The 19,059-nt window shown below is 42.3% G+C and overlaps 1 protein-coding gene across 2 annotated transcripts in view; it reads left to right on the top strand.

Annotated features, from left to right (window-relative positions):
* Positions 1–19,059, top strand: part of pyroxd2 (pyridine nucleotide-disulphide oxidoreductase domain 2) — a 36,979-nt gene that overhangs the window by 663 nt on the left and 17,257 nt on the right. For both annotated transcript variants that reach the window (XM_029698801.1, XM_029698800.1), the window contains exons 2-7: positions 11,332–11,351; positions 11,486–11,579; positions 11,795–11,868; positions 14,846–15,001; positions 15,244–15,397; positions 15,546–15,607. In XM_029698801.1, the coding sequence (XP_029554661.1) occupies positions 11,332–11,351; positions 11,486–11,579; positions 11,795–11,868; positions 14,846–15,001; positions 15,244–15,397; positions 15,546–15,607 (560 nt within the window). The remainder of the gene's footprint in view (positions 1–11,331; positions 11,352–11,485; positions 11,580–11,794; positions 11,869–14,845; positions 15,002–15,243; positions 15,398–15,545; positions 15,608–19,059) is intronic.

The following is a 19,059-nucleotide window of genomic DNA, read 5'->3' on the forward strand; positions in this document are numbered from 1 at the left end:
TCCCTCACTAACTTTATGCACCAGCTGTCAGAGCAGCTCACAGATCACTGCACCTGTACATAGCCCATCTGTAAATATCCCATCCAACTACCTCATCCCCATACTGTTATTTATGTATTTGTTTTGCTCCTTTGCACCCCAGTATCTCTACTTGCACATTCATCTTCTGCACATCTATCACTCCAGTGTTTAATTGCTAAATTGTAATTATTTCGCCACTATGGCCTATTTATTGCCTTACCTCCTTTATCTTACCTCATTTGCACACACTGCATATATACTTTTTCTATTGTTATTGACTATATGTTTGTTTATTCCATGTGTAACTCTGTTGTTGTTTTTGTCGCACTGCTTTGCTTTATCTTGGCCAGGTCGCAGTTATAAATGAGAACTTGTTCTCAACTAGCCTACCTGGTTAAATAAAGGTGAAATAAAATAAAAAACAAACAACATTATTATTATTAAGTAACTGCTTCCACAGGATTTGTTTTGTTTACTCAACGTTTCATTCCAAGTGTTACCTGAACTAAAACAATTGTTGGCCAAAACTTAGCTCTAACTTAAGAAAATGTAGGCCAAAATTCAGTCAACCTTTTTATTTCAAATTGTCTCATATGTTACAGCCTGAATTCAAAATTTATTAAATATAATTTTTTTCTCACATTCATCTACACACCCTGTAATGACAAAGTGAAAACATATTTTTACACATTTTTGCAAATTTATTTAAAATTAAATACAGAAATGCATTATTTACATAAGTGTTCACACTGAGTCAATACTTTGTAGAAGCACATTTTTCAGCAATTACAGTTGTAAGTCTTTCTGGGTAAGTCTAAGAGTTTTCCACACCTGGATTGTGCAACATTTCCCCATGATCTTTTTCTAAATTCTTCAAGCTCTGTCAAATTGGTTGTTGATCATTTCTAAACAACCATTTTCAGGTCTTGCCATAGATTTTCAAGTAGATTTAAGTCAAAACTAACCTGGTTACTCAGGAACATTCACTATTTTCTCGATAAGCAACTCCAATGTAGATTTAGCTTTGTGTTTTAGGTTATAGTCCTGCTGAAAGGTAAATTAATTTCCCAGTGTCTGGTGGACAGCAGACAATACAAGGTTTCCTCTAGGACTTTGCCTGTGGTTAGCTCCATTTTTTTATCCTGAAAAACTCCCCAGTCCTTAACGATAACAAGCATACCCATAATATGATGCAGCCACCACTATGCTTTAAAACATGGAGAGTTGTAGTCAGTAATGTTTTTTATTGATTTGCCCCAAACATAGCACTTTGTATTCGGGGGCAAAAAGATAATTGCTTTGCCAATATATATTTTTTGCAGTGTTAGTTTAGTGCCTTGCTGCTAATTGGATGCATGTTTTGGAATATTTTATTCTGTACAGGCTTTCTTTTCACTCTGTCTGTCATGCTTGTGTGTAGAGAAGGACCAAGGCGCAGCGTGAGTATCGTTCCACATCTTAATTAATATGTGTAACTTAGCAAGACATACAATAAACTATAAACAAAACAACAAACCGTGACGACAGCGGTGCAACATGCACTAACTCAAAATATTATCCCACAAACACAGGTGGGAAAAACAACTACTTAAATATGATCCCCAATTAGAGACAACGATGGCCTCTAATTGGGAATCATACAAAAACTCCAACATAGAAAAAAGAAACTAGAACCCAACATAGAAATAAATAAACTAGATAAATCCCCCCCCAGTCACGCCCTGACCTACTCTACCATAGAAAATAAGAGCTATCAATGGTCAGGACGTGACAGTACCCCCCCCCCCCCCTCCAAAGGTGCGGACTCTGGCCGCAAAACCTGAAACCAAAAGGGAGGGTTAGGGGGGGGGTGTCTAGTGTTGGTGGCGGCTCAGGTGCAGGACGAAGAAACTTCTCATCCCGCGGATCCTCCAGCATCGGGGGCGGCTCTGGTGCGGGACGAAGAACCTGCTCATCCCCCGGATCCAGCCATGGACTCAGACTGAACACTGTGCCTGGACTGGGCACCAACGCAGAAGAAGACTCTGGCCTTTGAGCTGGACTGGGCGCCGTGCTCAGACTGGGCATCGGCGCAGGGGAAGGTTCCGGACCGTTGAACCTCTCAGGAGGTTCCGGACCGTGGAGCGTCTCAGGAGGTTCCGGACCGTGGAGCTTCGCCGGGGTCTCAGGACATTAGATCTTCACCGGGGAGTCCGGACCGTAGATTGCCGCAGAAGGTTCCGGACTGGGAACCCCCGCTGGAGGCTCCGGACCGCCGACCGTCGCTGGAGGCTCCGGACCGCCGACCGTCCCTGCAGGCTCCGGGCCATGGATTGTCACTGCAGGCTCCGGGCCGTGGATCGTCACTGGAGGTTCCAGACCGTGGGCCGTCTCAGGAGGTTCCGGACCGTGGGCCTACTCAGGAGGTTCCGGACCGTGGGCCGTCTCAGGAGGTTCCGGACCGTGGGCCGTCTCAGGAGGTTCCGGACCGTGGGCCGTCTCAGGAGGTTCCGGACCGTGGGCCGTCTCAGGAGGTTCCGGACCGTGAAACGTCGCCGGAAGCTCCGGACCGGGAACTGTCGCCGGAAGCTCCGGACCGGGAACTGTCGCCGGAAGCTCCTGACCGGGAACTGTCGCCGGAAGCTCTGGACTGGGAAGGCGCACTGGAGGCCTGGTGCGTGGAGCTGGAACAGGTAGCGCCAGACTGGTGACACCCACTTCAGGACGAGTGCGGGGAGCAGGGGTAGGGCAAATGTAATCCAGAGGTAGGGCAAATGTACAGGACGGCAGGCTCAGGGTCAGGTGCAGGCAGAGTGGTCAGTCAGGCGGGCTCAGAGACAGGACGGCGAGAAAAAGAGAGACTGGGGAAAAGCAGGAGCTGAGACAAAACGCTGGTAGGCTTGAACAAACAAGACAAACTGACACAGACAGACCGAAAACACAGGTATAAATACACAGGGGATAATGGGGAAGATGGGCGACACATGGAGGGGGGTATAGACGATCACAAAGACAGATGAAACAGATCAGGGTGTGACACCTTTCAGCAGGACAATAACCTAAAATATATGGCCAAATATACACTGGAGTTGCTTACCAAGATGGCATTGAATGTTCCTTAGTGGACTAGTTATAGTTTTGACTTAAATCGTCTTGAAAATTGTCAACAAACAACTTGACGGAGCATCAGTGGCATCCTGTCATTCAGGGCCGGTGGGGCAGACAAACATATTTTGAGTTAATAAAACCACATAAAAACATGGTCTCTTTCTTGAGTAAGGCAGCTCCAAAATGCAGGTGTTTCAGCCTAGCTCAGTGATTTCTGTGTGGAGGGGAAGCCAGTGGAATATACAGAGCGTAGGCTTTGGTAATCATCTCTGATTGCGCTGTGATTGGCTCAGTGTTCTGTCGCTCATGGGGACACTACGTCACCGCAGAATCTATTGGGAGAGCTAGACATTTCAAGCCCCCTTTGCCGCTGCCATAGATAGAACGTGATTTGCCATCAATCTACCGTAGCTTTGAATGGACTGATCATGCTACTTTCAAAATCTTAGCTAGGAAGCGAAACAAGCTGTCATCATCATGAATCATGTTGACAATCTACTGGCAAATCCTTTTCAAGCCTTGTCATATGAAGATAAATTATATATAAAAGGTATCGGTGCTCATTGGCCATTGGACATAAACATTACACAATAAGTCAGAAAAATCGCAAATTCAACAATGAGTGGTTTGGAGGGAATCAGTGGCTAACTGCAAGCCTTGCAAAGCAATCACTATTTGGCTTCCCCTGCTTGCTATTCGGTGGAGAGGGTGCGTGGTCCAAGTCTGGGTTGAAGGATTTAAAACATCTGTCTGAAATGGTCTCTTCTTCAAGCATAAAAGGATAAACATTCACTCACAACACCATGGGCCAGTAAAGGTAGAATAAATTGGCCATGCTGTCAATACAGCATGACTTCTGCCATGTTTAAAACAACTGGAAACTCGGAACTGGGAAATCTCAGACTTTAGTGAGTTCAAGACAACTGGGAACTCGGGGAAAAAACTAGCTCCAACTGGGAAAATACATTTTAAACGGTCATCCAGCTCATAATTCCAAACCGAGATCTCGGGCCTCTTTCTAGAGCTCCGACCTGAAGATCACTGATGTCATGATCCGACCTTGTTTCTTTCAGAGTTCCCAGTTCACTTGAAGAATCTTTGATGCCAACATTTTTCCACAAGAACGGCAGCCGCACCACCTTCCTGTTCAAGTGAGCACAGCACAACAACTGTCAGTCCAAAAATTTCTTATATGCTACTGTATAAAGGAGCTAATATGCTTTTCTTCACAAGGAGGGCTGGATGTTATATAATGTTGTTGGGTCTGTAACCATGTTTGCCAGTGACAGTCTCTTTTCAATAAAAATAAAATGTTCAGTAATAGACCAGTGTATTTACAGTTGATATTGCGAGGGTGGTTTTGTTTGCACAATGCGCTGTCTGTGAGTCAGTATATTGTCTATAAAAGTGGATCCTTATGATTGTATTTTCCTAGGCCTAATAAAATACTTCAAATGGTAGGTTAACCGTGTCTCTCTCTCACTGTCTCTGTGTGTCTCTGTGTCCGTCTCTGTCTGTAGTGACTTAAAGAAGAGTAAAGTTAAATTTAGCAAGATGTTGAGGCCTTATCTGAACTAACGTCTATCTGAATTTCTGTCGGTGTCCATTTTGAAAGAGCTGACTGAATAGGCCTTATTCGTTGCAGCTCGTTTGCTTGCACTTGCTTATACTTAGAGCTACAGTAAGTGTTAATGATATAAGAACAAACATTATGAATTTATTGAACATCAATGTAATGTCTGTGTATGGTTCAAATGTCAACTCATGTTGGCGTTCGTTATTATTGAAGGACAAATCGTTTCTTATCGACTTACACAAATCCACAAGGTGTCAGTACATTTACATTCACGTCATTTAGCAGACGCTCTTATCCAGAGCGACTTACAAATTGGTGCATTCACCTTAAGATATCCAGTGGAACAACCACTTTACAATAGTACATCTATATCTTTTTGCGGGGGGGGGGGTTAGAAGGATTACTATATCCTATCCCCAGGTATTCCTTAAAGAGGTGGGGTTTCAGCTGTCTACGGAAGGTGGTGATTGACTCCGCTGTCCTGGCGTCGTGAGGGAGCTTGTTCCACCATTGGGGTGCCAGAGCAGCGAACAGTTTTGACTGGGCTGAGCGGGAACTGTGCTTCCACAGAGGTAGGGGGGCCAGCAGGCCAGAGGTGGATGAACGCAGTGCCCTTGTTTGGGTGTAGGGCCTGATCAGAGCCTGAAGGTACGGAGGTGCCGTTCCCCTCACAGCTCCGTAGGCAAGCACCATGGTCTTGTAGCAGATGCGAGCTTCAACTGGAAGCCAGTGGAGTGTGCGGAGGAGCGGGGTGACGTGAGAGAACTTGGGAAGGTTGAACACCAGACGGGCTGCGGCGTTCTGGATGAGTTGTAGGGGTTTAATGGCACAGGCAGGGAGCCTGTGTAGAAACCACATCTGTTTAAGCAAGTCAGCTATGTCAGCTATGGTTTAAAAAGTCAGTAAATGAGGTTGAGTAAACTGTTTGGTTGCCAGATGATAGCCACAGGTGTAGCTGTGGTAAGGAGTCACTCCATGGTGCTGAAAGGAAAGCTCCGCTGTCGGACAGCTTTACGTAGGCCCTAACAGTTTGGGCACCGTTTGTCACCCTTATAGGGCAATTAATGTATTGTTTAGTGTTGTTTTTTTTAGCTTTACTGGCATGCATCTAAAACAAATGGTTGAGTTTGCCCCACCAAGATTTACATGCTAAAATCACCACTGCAGAGCATGAATAACAAATAAAAAAGTTCAAATATTGTACAATCCAGGTGTGCAAAGCTCTTAGAGATTTACCCAGAAAGACTCACAGCTGTGATTAAATCAAATCAAATTTGATTAGTCACATGCGCCGAATACAACAGGTGTAGACCTTACAGTGAAATGCTTACTTACGAGCCCCTAACCAGCAATGCAGTTGAAAAAAAAATACGGATAAGAATAAAAGTAACAAGTCATTAAAGAGCAGCAGTAAAATAACAATAAAGTGGGGTACCGATACAGAGTCAATGTGCGAGGGCACCGGTTAGTTGAAGTAGTATGTACATGTAGGTAGAGTTATTAAAGTGATTATGCATAGATGACAAAGGTGACTATATCATTAACATGTATTGACTCAGGGGTGTGACATTTCTGTATTTAAGTTTCAAAAATTTGCAATAATGTCTAAACATGTTTTCACTTTGTCATTATGGGGTAGTGTGTGTAGATAAGTGAGAAGAAAAATCTCGTTTCGGGATTTGTTGGGCTATGTTCTTATGTAAGAGGGGTGTTTGTTTTATGTGTTTCGGGGTTTGTGTTCGGGGTTTGTGTTTAATGTTCTATGTTAGTATATTTCTATGTTCATTCTAGTCTTTCTATTTCTATGTTTAGTTAATGGGGTTGACCTTCAATTGGAAGCAGCTGCTCCTCGTTGCTTCTAATTGAAGGTCCTATTTAAGAGGGGTGTGTTTTCTATGGGATTTTGTGGGTAGTTGTTCCTTGTTTAGTGTTTGTGCATCTGACAGGACTGTTTCGTTTTGTTCTTTTTTTTGTATACGTATTTATTTGTTTCTCCTTCTTCAAAATAGAAAGAAGATGAGTATACATATTCCCGCTGCATTTTGGTCCAATCCTTACGACAACCGTGACACTTATCCAATATTTTCCTTGCCAAAAAAAGATACCGATATTTAAAGTTTTAGCGGCCTTTTAAGCATTCTAGTACAGATAAATAGATGATACACACACATGGATGCAGCGGTCTAAGGCATTGCATCTCAGTGCAAGAGGCGTCACTACAGTCCCTGGTTCGAATCCAGGCTGTATCACATCCGGATGTGATTAGGAGTCCCATAGGGCGGTTCACAATTGGCCCAGCGTTGTCTGGGTTTGGCCGGGGTAGGCTGTCATTGTAAATAAGAATTTGTTCTTAACTGACTTCAATTTCAAATGGCGAACAACACATGGAATCCTAGCTAATACTTACTCACAAGGATTCCTAAATCATTGCTAAGAATAATGAAAATGACTGCAGTTTCTACTGGTCATTGTTTTCAGGCTGGTTGTATTGCTGCTAGCTAGGTACCAAGCTAAAGCTAGCTACCCCAGAAGTTGCGGTCAAACAAAATCTGCTTTATTACCAACTCATTATTGTAAACACATTGTTCGTGGCCGGTGTTTGCAGACCTTATTGTACAGCTTTGACAGTGCTACTGTATTATTTTTACACGCAAAGACCCAAATGGCGTTCCATAGTATGTATGTCGTGAAGCTAATAGCAGTGACGCTATTGCTGTGTAACTCCGGTAGGGCAACATCTGAAAAATAACACACTTGGTAGTGTGTACCGGTGCTCGACCAGTCGAAGAAAGCCAACATCACTCACAACAGAGAGAAGGTTGATTGTCAAGGGAAATGAATTCCATTATCTTGGCTTTAATGGATTTCAGCCTTTAAGTTGTCGCACTGAAATGTTCTTACTCTTTAAAATGACTGCTCGACTTGTTGACTGCTCGATCCACACAGCAGACATTGTGGGCTAGGTTAGGAATGTTGTGTTGCATGTATAGCACAACATTTTACGTGGCGTCATTACATCATCTACTTACGTTATATAGGTATGCACGTCAGCTTTGACATCGGTTTTGCACATCGACATTAAACTAGACATCGGCCGATACCGAGGTTGGCATTTTTAGCTAATATCGGCTGATTCCTATAGATATAGTAATTACATATTTTTGTAGGCACTAACTCCGCCATGGTCGTTGAACAAAGCCTATGGGAAAATGTATGGAGATTTCATAGGGTTTTTGGATAAACGCCCAAAATAAGGTCTGTGGTAAACACAGACTTAAGAGACCTTATACGTTACGTTTGTTCTATGAGATAATCTTCATCATGTAGCGTCACTTTTTGTGAATTTTGAAGCATTTATGTAAAAAATAAAACAACGCACATAAAGCCTTCATAATTTATATGGTTATGAATTATAAAGGCTTTATTCTTTTCAGCATTTATTCCAAAACCCTATTCTTTCTGCATTCATTTTGCCCATAGAAATGGCTGAACAAACCAGAGGTATATCATTTCTGGTTTTTAGGACTACAAGCTGGTGAGCTCTATACTATACAATACAATTAACAAAAGAGAAGAGAATCCTATCAAAAGTAATGTGAGCATTACATTGTGAAAGGCAATTACTTTATATGAAAATGTATTACAATGTGAAAAATGTATTTCTAGATGAAACAATGATTAAGTTTGGTGACAAAGTGACTATGATTTTGTGTGTTGCACTAAGTCAATTGAAAATGTAGTTAAGAGTTTTGAAACAACTGCCTTTTTGTTTTGAGTTTCGTACTGAGAGTTGTGTAAATGTACCACATACTTGTGAAAATTGCACCAAAGCGATAAAAACTAATAGTAGATATTGAATATCACTTGACATTCAACATTTTATTTAATCCAGTGGCAGGTTGTGAGCATGTTGAGAAGTATTTCAGTGTTACAGTTACATTATCCTTATACGTACATACGTAGGACATTTAATAGTAAATAAGGGTATTGTAAAGCAGTTGGCCACAGTAAAAACAGAGCACAGTGTTGTATGCCATTTCTGCCACGTACAACATCCCCTTTTCTACTTGACTTGTCAACTGATACAGTATCGCCTGTCTCTGTGTGATAAGAGACAGGCAATAATACCCGAGAAACCAGTGTTTGGAGGATATATTGGCATGGTGTTGTTAGGGCCGAGACGAAGTCCATTCATTATCTGAATTTCATTGAAACACCGGCTTCTCTGAATTTATTCATACTATTCCATCCTTCCACAATTAGGGCTGTTGCGGTGACTGTTTTACCGCCACACAGGCGGTCATGAGTCATGAAGGCAGTCAAATACCCATTGGTTCGTTCTAAATGTTCTGTTACCATGCTGGCAATGTTCTAATCCCTTGCTTTCTAGCTGCCAACTTTGGCTAACAGAGTCATGCAAACACTGCAGCCAAAATACCACCAAGTAGCTGCATTTGTGTTTTTTTTGTTTTACAATGATACAGCCATAACAATGAGCTAATGATGCGCAATTTTGCCTGCCATGGAACATTTGCTCTCTTGCCACTGTTGAGAGGAGCTAGCCAACTACCCAGCTAACGCAATCACTTAAAACTGAAGCTGGAAAGACAGCAAACTAGCTGAATTTCATTTAATTTTACCTGTTTTTCTATTGACATTTCTTTGTACACATCCATAAAAATGATGCTGATTCATGATTTCGACTGGCTGAGAAAAGTTTCCTGCCTGTCTCTCGTCCCGACTCGTTCATTACTATGAGACAGCTTGAGATCGAATTTCAATATTGAAACAATGTTGCAGATGTCAGAGAGACAGAAAGGTTTCTATAAATCTCCTCTGTTGAAAACCAAATGCCATTCTAAAGAAATGGGAGATAATGTCTATATGCTTTTTAGAGTGGAGATCAAGTTTATAAATTGCCTGGCTGGGCTGATAAGACAGTGGATTGCGCAGTGAGATGGAACAGAGAATAGGCATTTCAATGTCATAGCCCAGGTGGTGGTAACTTGTGGAATAACCTAACGTAGCAGGTTTAAAATAAACGCCTGAAACTAGATCCCCTACATAACTGTCCTTGACGAGAAAAGAAAAACTGTTGAGAGGTTCTCTTCTGCACTGTTCAACCAATCCAGTAAATATGGAGTGTCGCCTTGTTAACGTCCAAAAGCGGAAGTCACAGGCTCTCTTTCCATTTCCCCTGAAAATTGGAACATCCAGTTGTTGGGGCATCGGCAGAGACTACTTGTGGACTAGACACCGGCTTGAATGCGGTTTTTAACCAACCAATCAGCAACCAGTCTTTCCACTTTGTCCTATTGAAACACACTGGCTGATAGATAATTATGATGTAGTATTTACAGCCACATCCATATATGATTTGGTTTTGCCTTTCAACATAAATTGATGTGAAATTGATACATTCATGAGATACACATATTGAAATGTACAGTGTTCAGCAGTTATCAAACTACATACATTAACTAGGCACTACATAATTTTAGTTCAGTAGTTATCAGTTTGAGCAGTTTGATTAAGGGATAGTTAATTGTATTATTAACAAATGACAAGAAAATCATATCTAAAGTGAATATAATATTTCATAGGCTCTTGAGGAACTCATACACTTCTGTAAGCCACATTAAAACTTCAAAACCTTATCATATGATAACAACAAAACAGAACAGCTGAACCTGAATGACATTTACTTTCACTGGTGGCCAACAATGACTGAAAGCCACGCCCATTTTAAGCCATGCCTTCAGTCTTCTGAGCTGACCCGCTGGTTCATATCATATCATATCATATCATAGCTCAGGCTCATTGCACATTTTTTCCAGAGATAAATCAGATCCAGACTGAACTGTGCAATGTAGTAGGGAGTTGTAGTTTCCAACAGGCCAATGTTCTACATAGTTTAGCCTATAAAACGTGGTAATTAAGTACAATTACCACGATCCATTGTGAATGTACTGTCCGGTCTGTGTTTCTTTTACACCTGCTACGGAAGAGAGAAAAATGCGCGATCGTGAGGTGATATAGAGAGCAGCTGTTGCTTCAAAAGGTATCTCTACATGAAAATATAGTATGTAAGTGATTGATAGTTGGTATTTAGTAGTCATAAAGTATGCCTTATTTTGAAGAACTACAAAATTGTGATTTTGTCAGACAGCATAAGCAGCAGCTCTGTAGAGGTGAGATTACTTGAAATGAAATAATAAAGTAATCAAATAAAACAAATGTAATATGCACAATAACTGAAATATCTTATTGAAGTAATGTTATTAAATGATGGATAATAAGTGATAAGCAGTAGTGGGCAGTCACTTCCATCATGAGACTTTTATTGTTTTATTCTGTGTTAAAGCCTTCAACCCACATAATGCAAAGTGCATTTAATGTTTAAAAAATGATCGAAACTAAAATTGAAAAAACTTGATTATTTTTTTATAATCGAACCGAAACTGACCTAAAAAACACTAATCGCTCAGCACTAGTGGATGAGAAACAATGGACAGGAGCCAAATTAGATTAATAGTTTCTGCAAATGTGGATACTGTCAATATATTGTTGCTGGATTTACTATAGCAATCAGGGCACTAGTATCTTTATAAACGGATGTTTGACACTCATATCATTTTTCATTGTAGGACACAATGGACTGGTAGCGGTAAGTGGATATTTGCTTATCCAAATATACCCATCTCCATAAATGTGTGACATATCAAACTTAATTTACGTTTGTGTGTCTACATGCATTATGTTAATAGTTGTGTGTGTGTGTGTGTGTGTGTGTATTCACAGGCAGCCTATCTGCAGAAGGGTGGGCTGAAGACAGCAGTTCTGGAACGCAGACATGTTCTGGGAGGGGCGGCAGTGTCGGAGGAAATCATCCCAGGTGAAGTTCACTCTCTCTGGTGACAGACTCCTGCTGCAGAGGGTCTCTCTGGAGTTCATGGTAGTGCAGCAGGGTGTTCAGTAGAGTCAACACAGACACAAAAAGAGTAGAGAATCTGCTCTCACAGAAAAAATGTGTGTTCTTATTGTAGAAGCTCAAGTTGTTAACTATGTAGTTAATGTGTTTCCTTTTCATGTCTGTATGTCTGTCTGCAGGTTTCCATTTCTCCCGGTGTTCCTATCTCCTCAGCCTGCTCAGACCACACATCTTCAGAGACCTGGAGCTCAAGGTGAACGACCAGCCATCATACTTGATATATCAGTGATCTTCTATGTAACGTCTATGGTGACCCACAGGGTGTGCAGGCTTTTGAAAGAATGAACTGATCATTATGTCTGAATATTTGAATCAATCAGGTGTGTTACAGTGCCTATCACAAGTATTCACTCCCCTTTCGTCACATTTTATTGTGTTACAAAGTGGGATTAAATTAATTTAATTGTAGTTTTGTGTCAACGATCTACACAAAATACTCTGTAATGTTAGTGGGAGATTAATGAAAAATAAAACAGTAATATATCTTGATTAGATAAGTATTCATCCCCCTGAGTCAATACATGTTAGAAACACGTTTGGCAGGGATTACATCTGTGAGTTTTATTGGGTTAGTCTAAGCACTTTGTACACCTGGATTGCGCAATATTTGCCCATTATTATTTAAAAAATTCTTAAAGTTCTATCAAAGTGTTTGGGATCATGGCTATACAGCAAGTCTTGTCATAGATGTTTGAGCTGATTTAAGTCAAAACAGTAACTTGGCCACTCGGGAACATTCCCTGTCTTCTTGGTAAACAACTCCAGTATAGATTTGGCCTTGTTTTTTAGGTTATTGTCCTGCTGAAAGGTCTGATGTAAAGCAGACTGAAGCATGTTTTTCTCAAGGATTTTGCCTGTGCTTAGCTCCATCCCATTTCTCTTTATCCTAAAAAACTCCCCAGTCTTTGCCGATGTCAAGCATACCCATACCATGATGCAGCCACCACCATGCTATTCTGTGTATTTTTATAATTTTTTTCTCTGTCATTTAGGTGATTATTGTGGAGTCACTACAATGTTGATCCATCCCCAGTTTTCTCCCACCACAGCCATTGAACTCTGTAGCTGTTTTTAAATCACCACCATCCCTGAGCAGTTTCCTTCCTGTCCTGCAGTTCAGAAGGCCAACTGTATCGTTGATGTGTCTGGGTGGTTTAATACATCATCCACAGCATACTTATTAACTTGACCTTGCTTAAAGAGATATTCAAAGTCTGCTTATTTTTATTGTTACCCATCTACCAATCACTGCTCTTCTTTATCAGGCTTTCGAAAAGCTCCCTGGCTTTGTAGTTGAATCTGTGTTTGAAGTTCAATACTTGATTGAGGGACCTTACAGATGTAGTACAGTTGAAGTCAGAAGTGTACATACACTTAGGTTGGAGTCATTAAAACTCGTTTTTCAACCACTCCACATATTTCTTGTTAACAAACTATAGTTTTGGCAAGTCGGTTAGGACATCTACTTTGTGCATGACACAAGTCATTTTTCCAACAATTGTTTACAGCCAGATTATTTCACTTATAATCCACTGTATCACAATTCCAGTGGGTCAGAAGTTTACATACACTAAATTGACTGTGCCTTTAAACAGCTTGGAAAATTCCATAAAATGATGTCATGGCTTTAGAAGCTTCTGATAGGCTAATTGACATCATTTAAATCAATTGGAGGTGTACCTGTGGATGCATTTCAAGGCCTACCTTCAAACTCAGTGCCTCTTTGCTTGACATCATGGGAAAATCAAAAGAAATCAGTCAAGACCTCAGAAACCAATTGTAGACCAAACAATAGTACCCAAGTATAAACACCATGGGACCACGCAGCCGTCATACCGCTCAGGAAGGAGACGCGCCCTGTCTCCTAGAGATGAATGTACTTTGGTGCGAAACGTGCAAATCAATCCCAGAACAACAGCAAATGACCTTGTGAAGATGCTGGAGGAAACAGGTACAAAAGTATCTAAAGCCACAGTAAAATGAGTCCTATATCGGCCCCTCAGCAAGGAAGAAGCCACTGCTCCAAAACCGCCATAAAAAGCCAGACTACGGTTTGCAATTGCACATGGGGACAAAGATCGTACTTTTTGGAGAAATGTCCTCTGGTCTGATGAAACTCAAATTTAACTGTTTGGTCATAATGACCATTGTTATGTTTGGAGGAAAAAGGGAGAGGCTTGCAAGCCGAAGAACACCATCCCAACTGTGAAGCACTGGGGTGGCAGCATCATGTTGTGGGGGTGCTTTGCTCGGCACTTCACAAAATAGATGGCATTATGAGGAGGAAAATTACGTGGCTATATTGAAGCAACATCTCAAGACATCAGTCAGGAAGTTAAAGCTTGGTCACAAATGGGTCTTCCAAATGGACAATGACCCCAAGCATACTTCCAAAGTTGTGGCAAAAGGGCTTAAGGACAACAAAGTCAAGGTATTGGAGTGGCCATCACAAAGCCTTGACCTTAATCCCATAGAAGATTTGTGGCAGAACTGAAAAAGCGTGTGCGAGCAAGGAGGCCTACAAACCTGACTTAGTTACACCAGCTCTGTCAGGAGGAATGGGCCAAAATTCACCCAACTTATTGTGGGAAGCTTGTGGAAGGCTACCTGAAACGTTTGACCCAAGTTAAACAATTTAAAGGCAATGCTACCAAATACTAACTGAGTGTTTGTAAACTTCTGACCCACTGGGAATGTGATGAAAGAAATAAAAGCTGAAATAAATCCTTCTCTCTACTATTATTCTGACATTTCACATTCTTAAAATATAGTGGTGATCCTAACTGACCTAAGACAGGGAATTTTTACTCAGATTAAATGTCAGGAATTGTGAAAAACTGAGTTCAAATGTATTTGGCTAAGGTGTATGTAAACTACCGACTTCAACTGTATGTATGGGGGACAGAGGAAGGGGTAGTCCATGTAACTTATTATGCAATTTTGTTAAACCAGATTTTACTCCTGAACTAATTTAGGCTTGCCTAAACAAAGGGGGTAAATACTTGTGCAACAACTATATTTTAGGTATTTAATTTGTAATTTGTGTTGATCAATAACAAAACAAAAGTTCAATTAAATCTATGTAGTTCCATCTGTAGCGCAACAAAATGTGAAATAAATCCAAGGGGGTGAATACTTATGATACCCACTGTGTGTGTGTGTGTGTTCAGAAACATGGACTGAAGTTGTACATGCGGGACCCCCATGCCTTCACCCCAATGTTGGAGGAGGGGGTAGGGGGTCTCCCCCCTCGGTCTCTACTGCTGGGCTCAGACCTGGCCATGAACCAGAGGGAGATCGGCAAGTTCTCTGAGACAGACGCCAAGGTGGGTAGCAATACAAGATAGACAGCTTACTGTACAGATGCTGTTTATTGTAGATGTTAGCTCACTTAGCTCTATTAGCTAGTACTCAGTAGGCTACAGTAAAAGGAGGGGAGTAGTGATTGTTTCCCCCTCTCCTTGTTATGTAATTAACAGTAACTCTTTCTGTGCCTCTCCCTTTCCCTCTCCCACTCTCCCTCTTTTCCGCCCCCTCTTCCCCTCCTACCCCTTCCCCCCCACTCCAGTCGTACCCAGAGTTTATAACCCACCTGGATAAGTTAGCGGTGGCCATCCACCCCCTCCTGGACTCGCCCCCAGTAGACATCGCAGGGTTAACCGGGGGAGCCCTGAGGAGGAGGATGGCAGCACTGAGGAGTGCCTTGCCCCTTGTCCAATGTGGTACTAAGTTGTTTTCCTACACGTTTGTAGGGTGAATAAACACAGCTGAAATGTTAAATAATTACTGTATTTATAATACAATACATCTGTTTTCTATTTTTCAATATATTACATAATAATACTCACCTGTTCTGTTGTGTGTTTACAGGCCTGAAACTGGGCAAGAACATTCCAGACTTCTATGAGATCATAACTGCACCAATAATGAAGGTTGATAGACCACCTATATCACTTTGTTTCTTTCACTTATCATCGCTTCCATTTAGACTATGATTAGTAGAATGATGTGAGTTGGCCTACTCACACTCTCCAGTACCACCCTCTTGCTTAACAGGCATGGGGTCCATTCAGACTGAATTTCTGCTGTGTAACTCCTGTGTTCCCTTTCAGTATATACTATGGGGAGTCAACGACCAATCATATTCACCTGAAGTAAACTGAAATCACGCCCAACGGGCCAATGGATGCGGAGTTTGCCCTCGGAAGCTCCACCTTCCTGGCTATAATACCAGGGGTTGCATTAATTTCCTAAATTCTCAGCTCTTTAGCTGGCCTGAAGGAAGAACGTCTCACGCAATTGACAAACTTTTCAGGTGCCATTCCAGCAGGACAGCTCCTCTCAGACCCTGAAGTATTACGACAGCTCCTCTGGTGCTTTGTTGGGCCAGCCCTGTGTGATGAAGGTCACCAGCTTGGAGAGAGTGGGGTCGTCTGCTGATGCCTTCTGGAGCTCCTGCAGTGTTGGAGTGGAGTGGGGAAATCCCCTCGGCAGAGAGGCTAAATTACACAAAGTCAATGGCAGGGGTGGAGAAGAAACACTTTTCTCCATTGAGAGTGAGGTTGTGTTGTGCCAGTGCAGTGAACACGCTGTGTAGGTGCTCATCATGGACCCGGATGGTAGGCCCGTGAACAACGATATCATCGAGGTAGATGGCCACCCCTGGGATCCCCGTGTAGATAGACGTCAAGATCTTTTGGAAGCAGCTTTGGGCAGAGCTGAATCAAAATGCCATGCGCTTGTAGCGGAAGACCCCTAAGTGGGTGATGAACGCTATGAGGTTGTGGCTGCTTAGGTGTAGCAGCACCTGTAGGTATCCCTGGAGCTGTAGAACAGGGCAGTGAACTCTTCTGCAGGGGGTATTTGTCTGGGATGATGGCCATATTTGGCCAGGTCGCAATTGTAAATGAGAACTTGTTCTCAACTTGCCTACCTGGTTAAATAAAGGTGAAATAAATAAAATATTTGCTGCTCTAAGGTCCACACAGGGGGAATGATCTCTTTTTTACCACCACCAGGTTTGCGATCCAGGGGGATGCATCAATAGCCTCGATGATGCCTTCCTCTAGCTGGCACCGGAGCTCGGCATCGATGTCTGCATGCAGGGCCAGTGGGACACAGCATAGAGGTTGTATGACGGGGGTCTCTCCACTTGAGGGTGGGGCGTCTGCGTGTATAGGGTCTGAGCAGAGCGGTCCGTGTCAGTGAGAGCAAGAGGCTGGAGAGGGGAGGCTAGCTTTGCAGCAGATTCTGCAGTGGACTCCGCTTGGAAAGCTAACTGGAGTGCCTTTGCCAGTGACAAATCATCAGGTTCAAGTAACAGTCTTTCACGTACTTTCTTGTTGTTTGTATGCTCGATAAGTTGGTCATGTACCATTTCCTCCTGCAGTGCCCCAAATTTACACGAGCTAGCTAAGCCCTGTAGATTTGCCACACACTGGTGTACAGACTCACCAGGCAGCTGATGGTGCCGTCGGAACAGAAACCGATGGAGAAGAGCACTTTGGGGTGTAGAGAAGTGTCTCTCCAAGAGAGCCACAGCATCAGCATAACTGAGTGTCCCGAACACACACTGTCCCTCTGCTCCTAGGCAGTGTAGCAGCAGTGCTTTTAGCCTAGCATCACTCACGTCTTGTAAGCCCAGTCCAGTAATGTACGTTTCAAAAGATGGAATCCATTGAGTCCATGGAACCGGGGGCTCACCAGGCAGAGCGAGGAAGGGAGAGGGTGGTGGTAGGGAAAATTCAGCCATCCTAGTAGCCAAATGTTGAGTTTGAAGGTTCCTAGCTTTCCCAGGATCCTAGCTTTCCCATGCTGTGGTATTTATTTCATTTTCATCATTTAACAGATGCTCTTATCCAGAGAAACTGAGGTTAAGTACCTTGCTCAAGGGCAAATCAACAGAATTTTCACCTAGTTAGCTTGGGGGTTTGAACCAGCAATCTTTCAGTTACTGGTCCAATGCTCTTAACCACTAGGCTACCTGCCTAGTCAATTCTTAAGATTAAGCACATTAATCCGCTTTACAACCGGTGTAGCCTAACTGGCATACATAGGCGACGAGTGAGTTTCAAGTCTGGAGAAGATAATTTTTACCATAAAAATGCACCTTTATGGCTTCCTAAGTGGTGCAGCAGTCTAAGGCACTGCTTCACAGTGCTAGAGGCATCACTACAGATCATCACTACTGTGTCATGATCGGGCAGCGCACTATTGGCCCAGCGTCATCCGGGTTAGGGGAGGGTTTGGCCGGGGGGGCTTTACTTGGCTCATCGCGCTCTAGCGACTACTTGTGGTGGGCTGGGCACCTGCAGGCTGATCTCGGTTGAACAGTGATTCCTTCCGACACATTGGTGTGGCTGGCTTCCGGGTTAAGCGGTCGGGTGTTAAAGAAGCTCAGTTTGGTGGGTCATGTTTTGGAGGACACATGACTCGACCTTTGCCTCCCGAGCAAAATGCGGAGTTGCAGACAAGACCAGAATTGGGGAGAAAAAGGGGCAAAAATACAAAAAAAGTAATACTAATAATGCACCTTTATAATAAAGAATTACATGCATAATCGCATTTGCAGACATGTAAGATTGCCTATTATTCCTTATGTGATGAGTAGATTGGATAGTCATAATTTAGGCTAATACTATAACTCAATCACTCTTTGCAACAAAAAGAAAATGTTCAATGCATGGCTGAACACATGTAGAATTGAGCAGGCCTAGGCTATATCAGATACATTTCTTCTTTCTTTGCATGGGAAAAAATTTGGCCTTTCATGAACACATTTCATGCAATTCTACTACACTTTATATGACTGGAGACATTAGCAGAATATGTTTTATAGGACAAATTATAGGGTAGCCTACTGCTGACGGTGACAAAAACATACATAAAAACGACGTTGTCCATACAATAGGCCTACGAGAAGGGGAGATACTAATAGAATATGATATCCATCTAAACTGGAGGAGGAAATTATTGTCCAAAAACAAACTTTTAAGTAGCACTGACCCAACAATGATAAATAGTGAATATGTGCAGTGTGCATATTGCAGATGCTCTCCGCCGGTGCCAATAAGATAGGCTATACTTTTTGTTCGCTCAATTAAATTGAGAATTTTGATAACTAAAAGACATGAGTCTTTTCATTGTTTTCTCTTTACAGCAACAACCATTTGCTTTCCAAACTATGTTTTCCAACATTGTATTTTGAAATATTGCGATATGCCTGGCTTATCCTCTACTTTTCACAGACAGTCGCAACTCAGCAATAATCTGCTCAAATTGCATGCGCTGCCTTTCCTTCTGGCTATAGGCAATTGATTTTAAACAATCCACAAACCTTACTTTTTTTAAATAATCGAAATATCATATGTGGCCAAATCATGTG

The sequence above is a fragment of the Salmo trutta genome, chromosome 18 (genome assembly GCF_901001165.1).
Source record: "Salmo trutta chromosome 18, fSalTru1.1, whole genome shotgun sequence".
Taxonomy (NCBI): Eukaryota; Metazoa; Chordata; class Actinopteri; order Salmoniformes; family Salmonidae; genus Salmo; species Salmo trutta.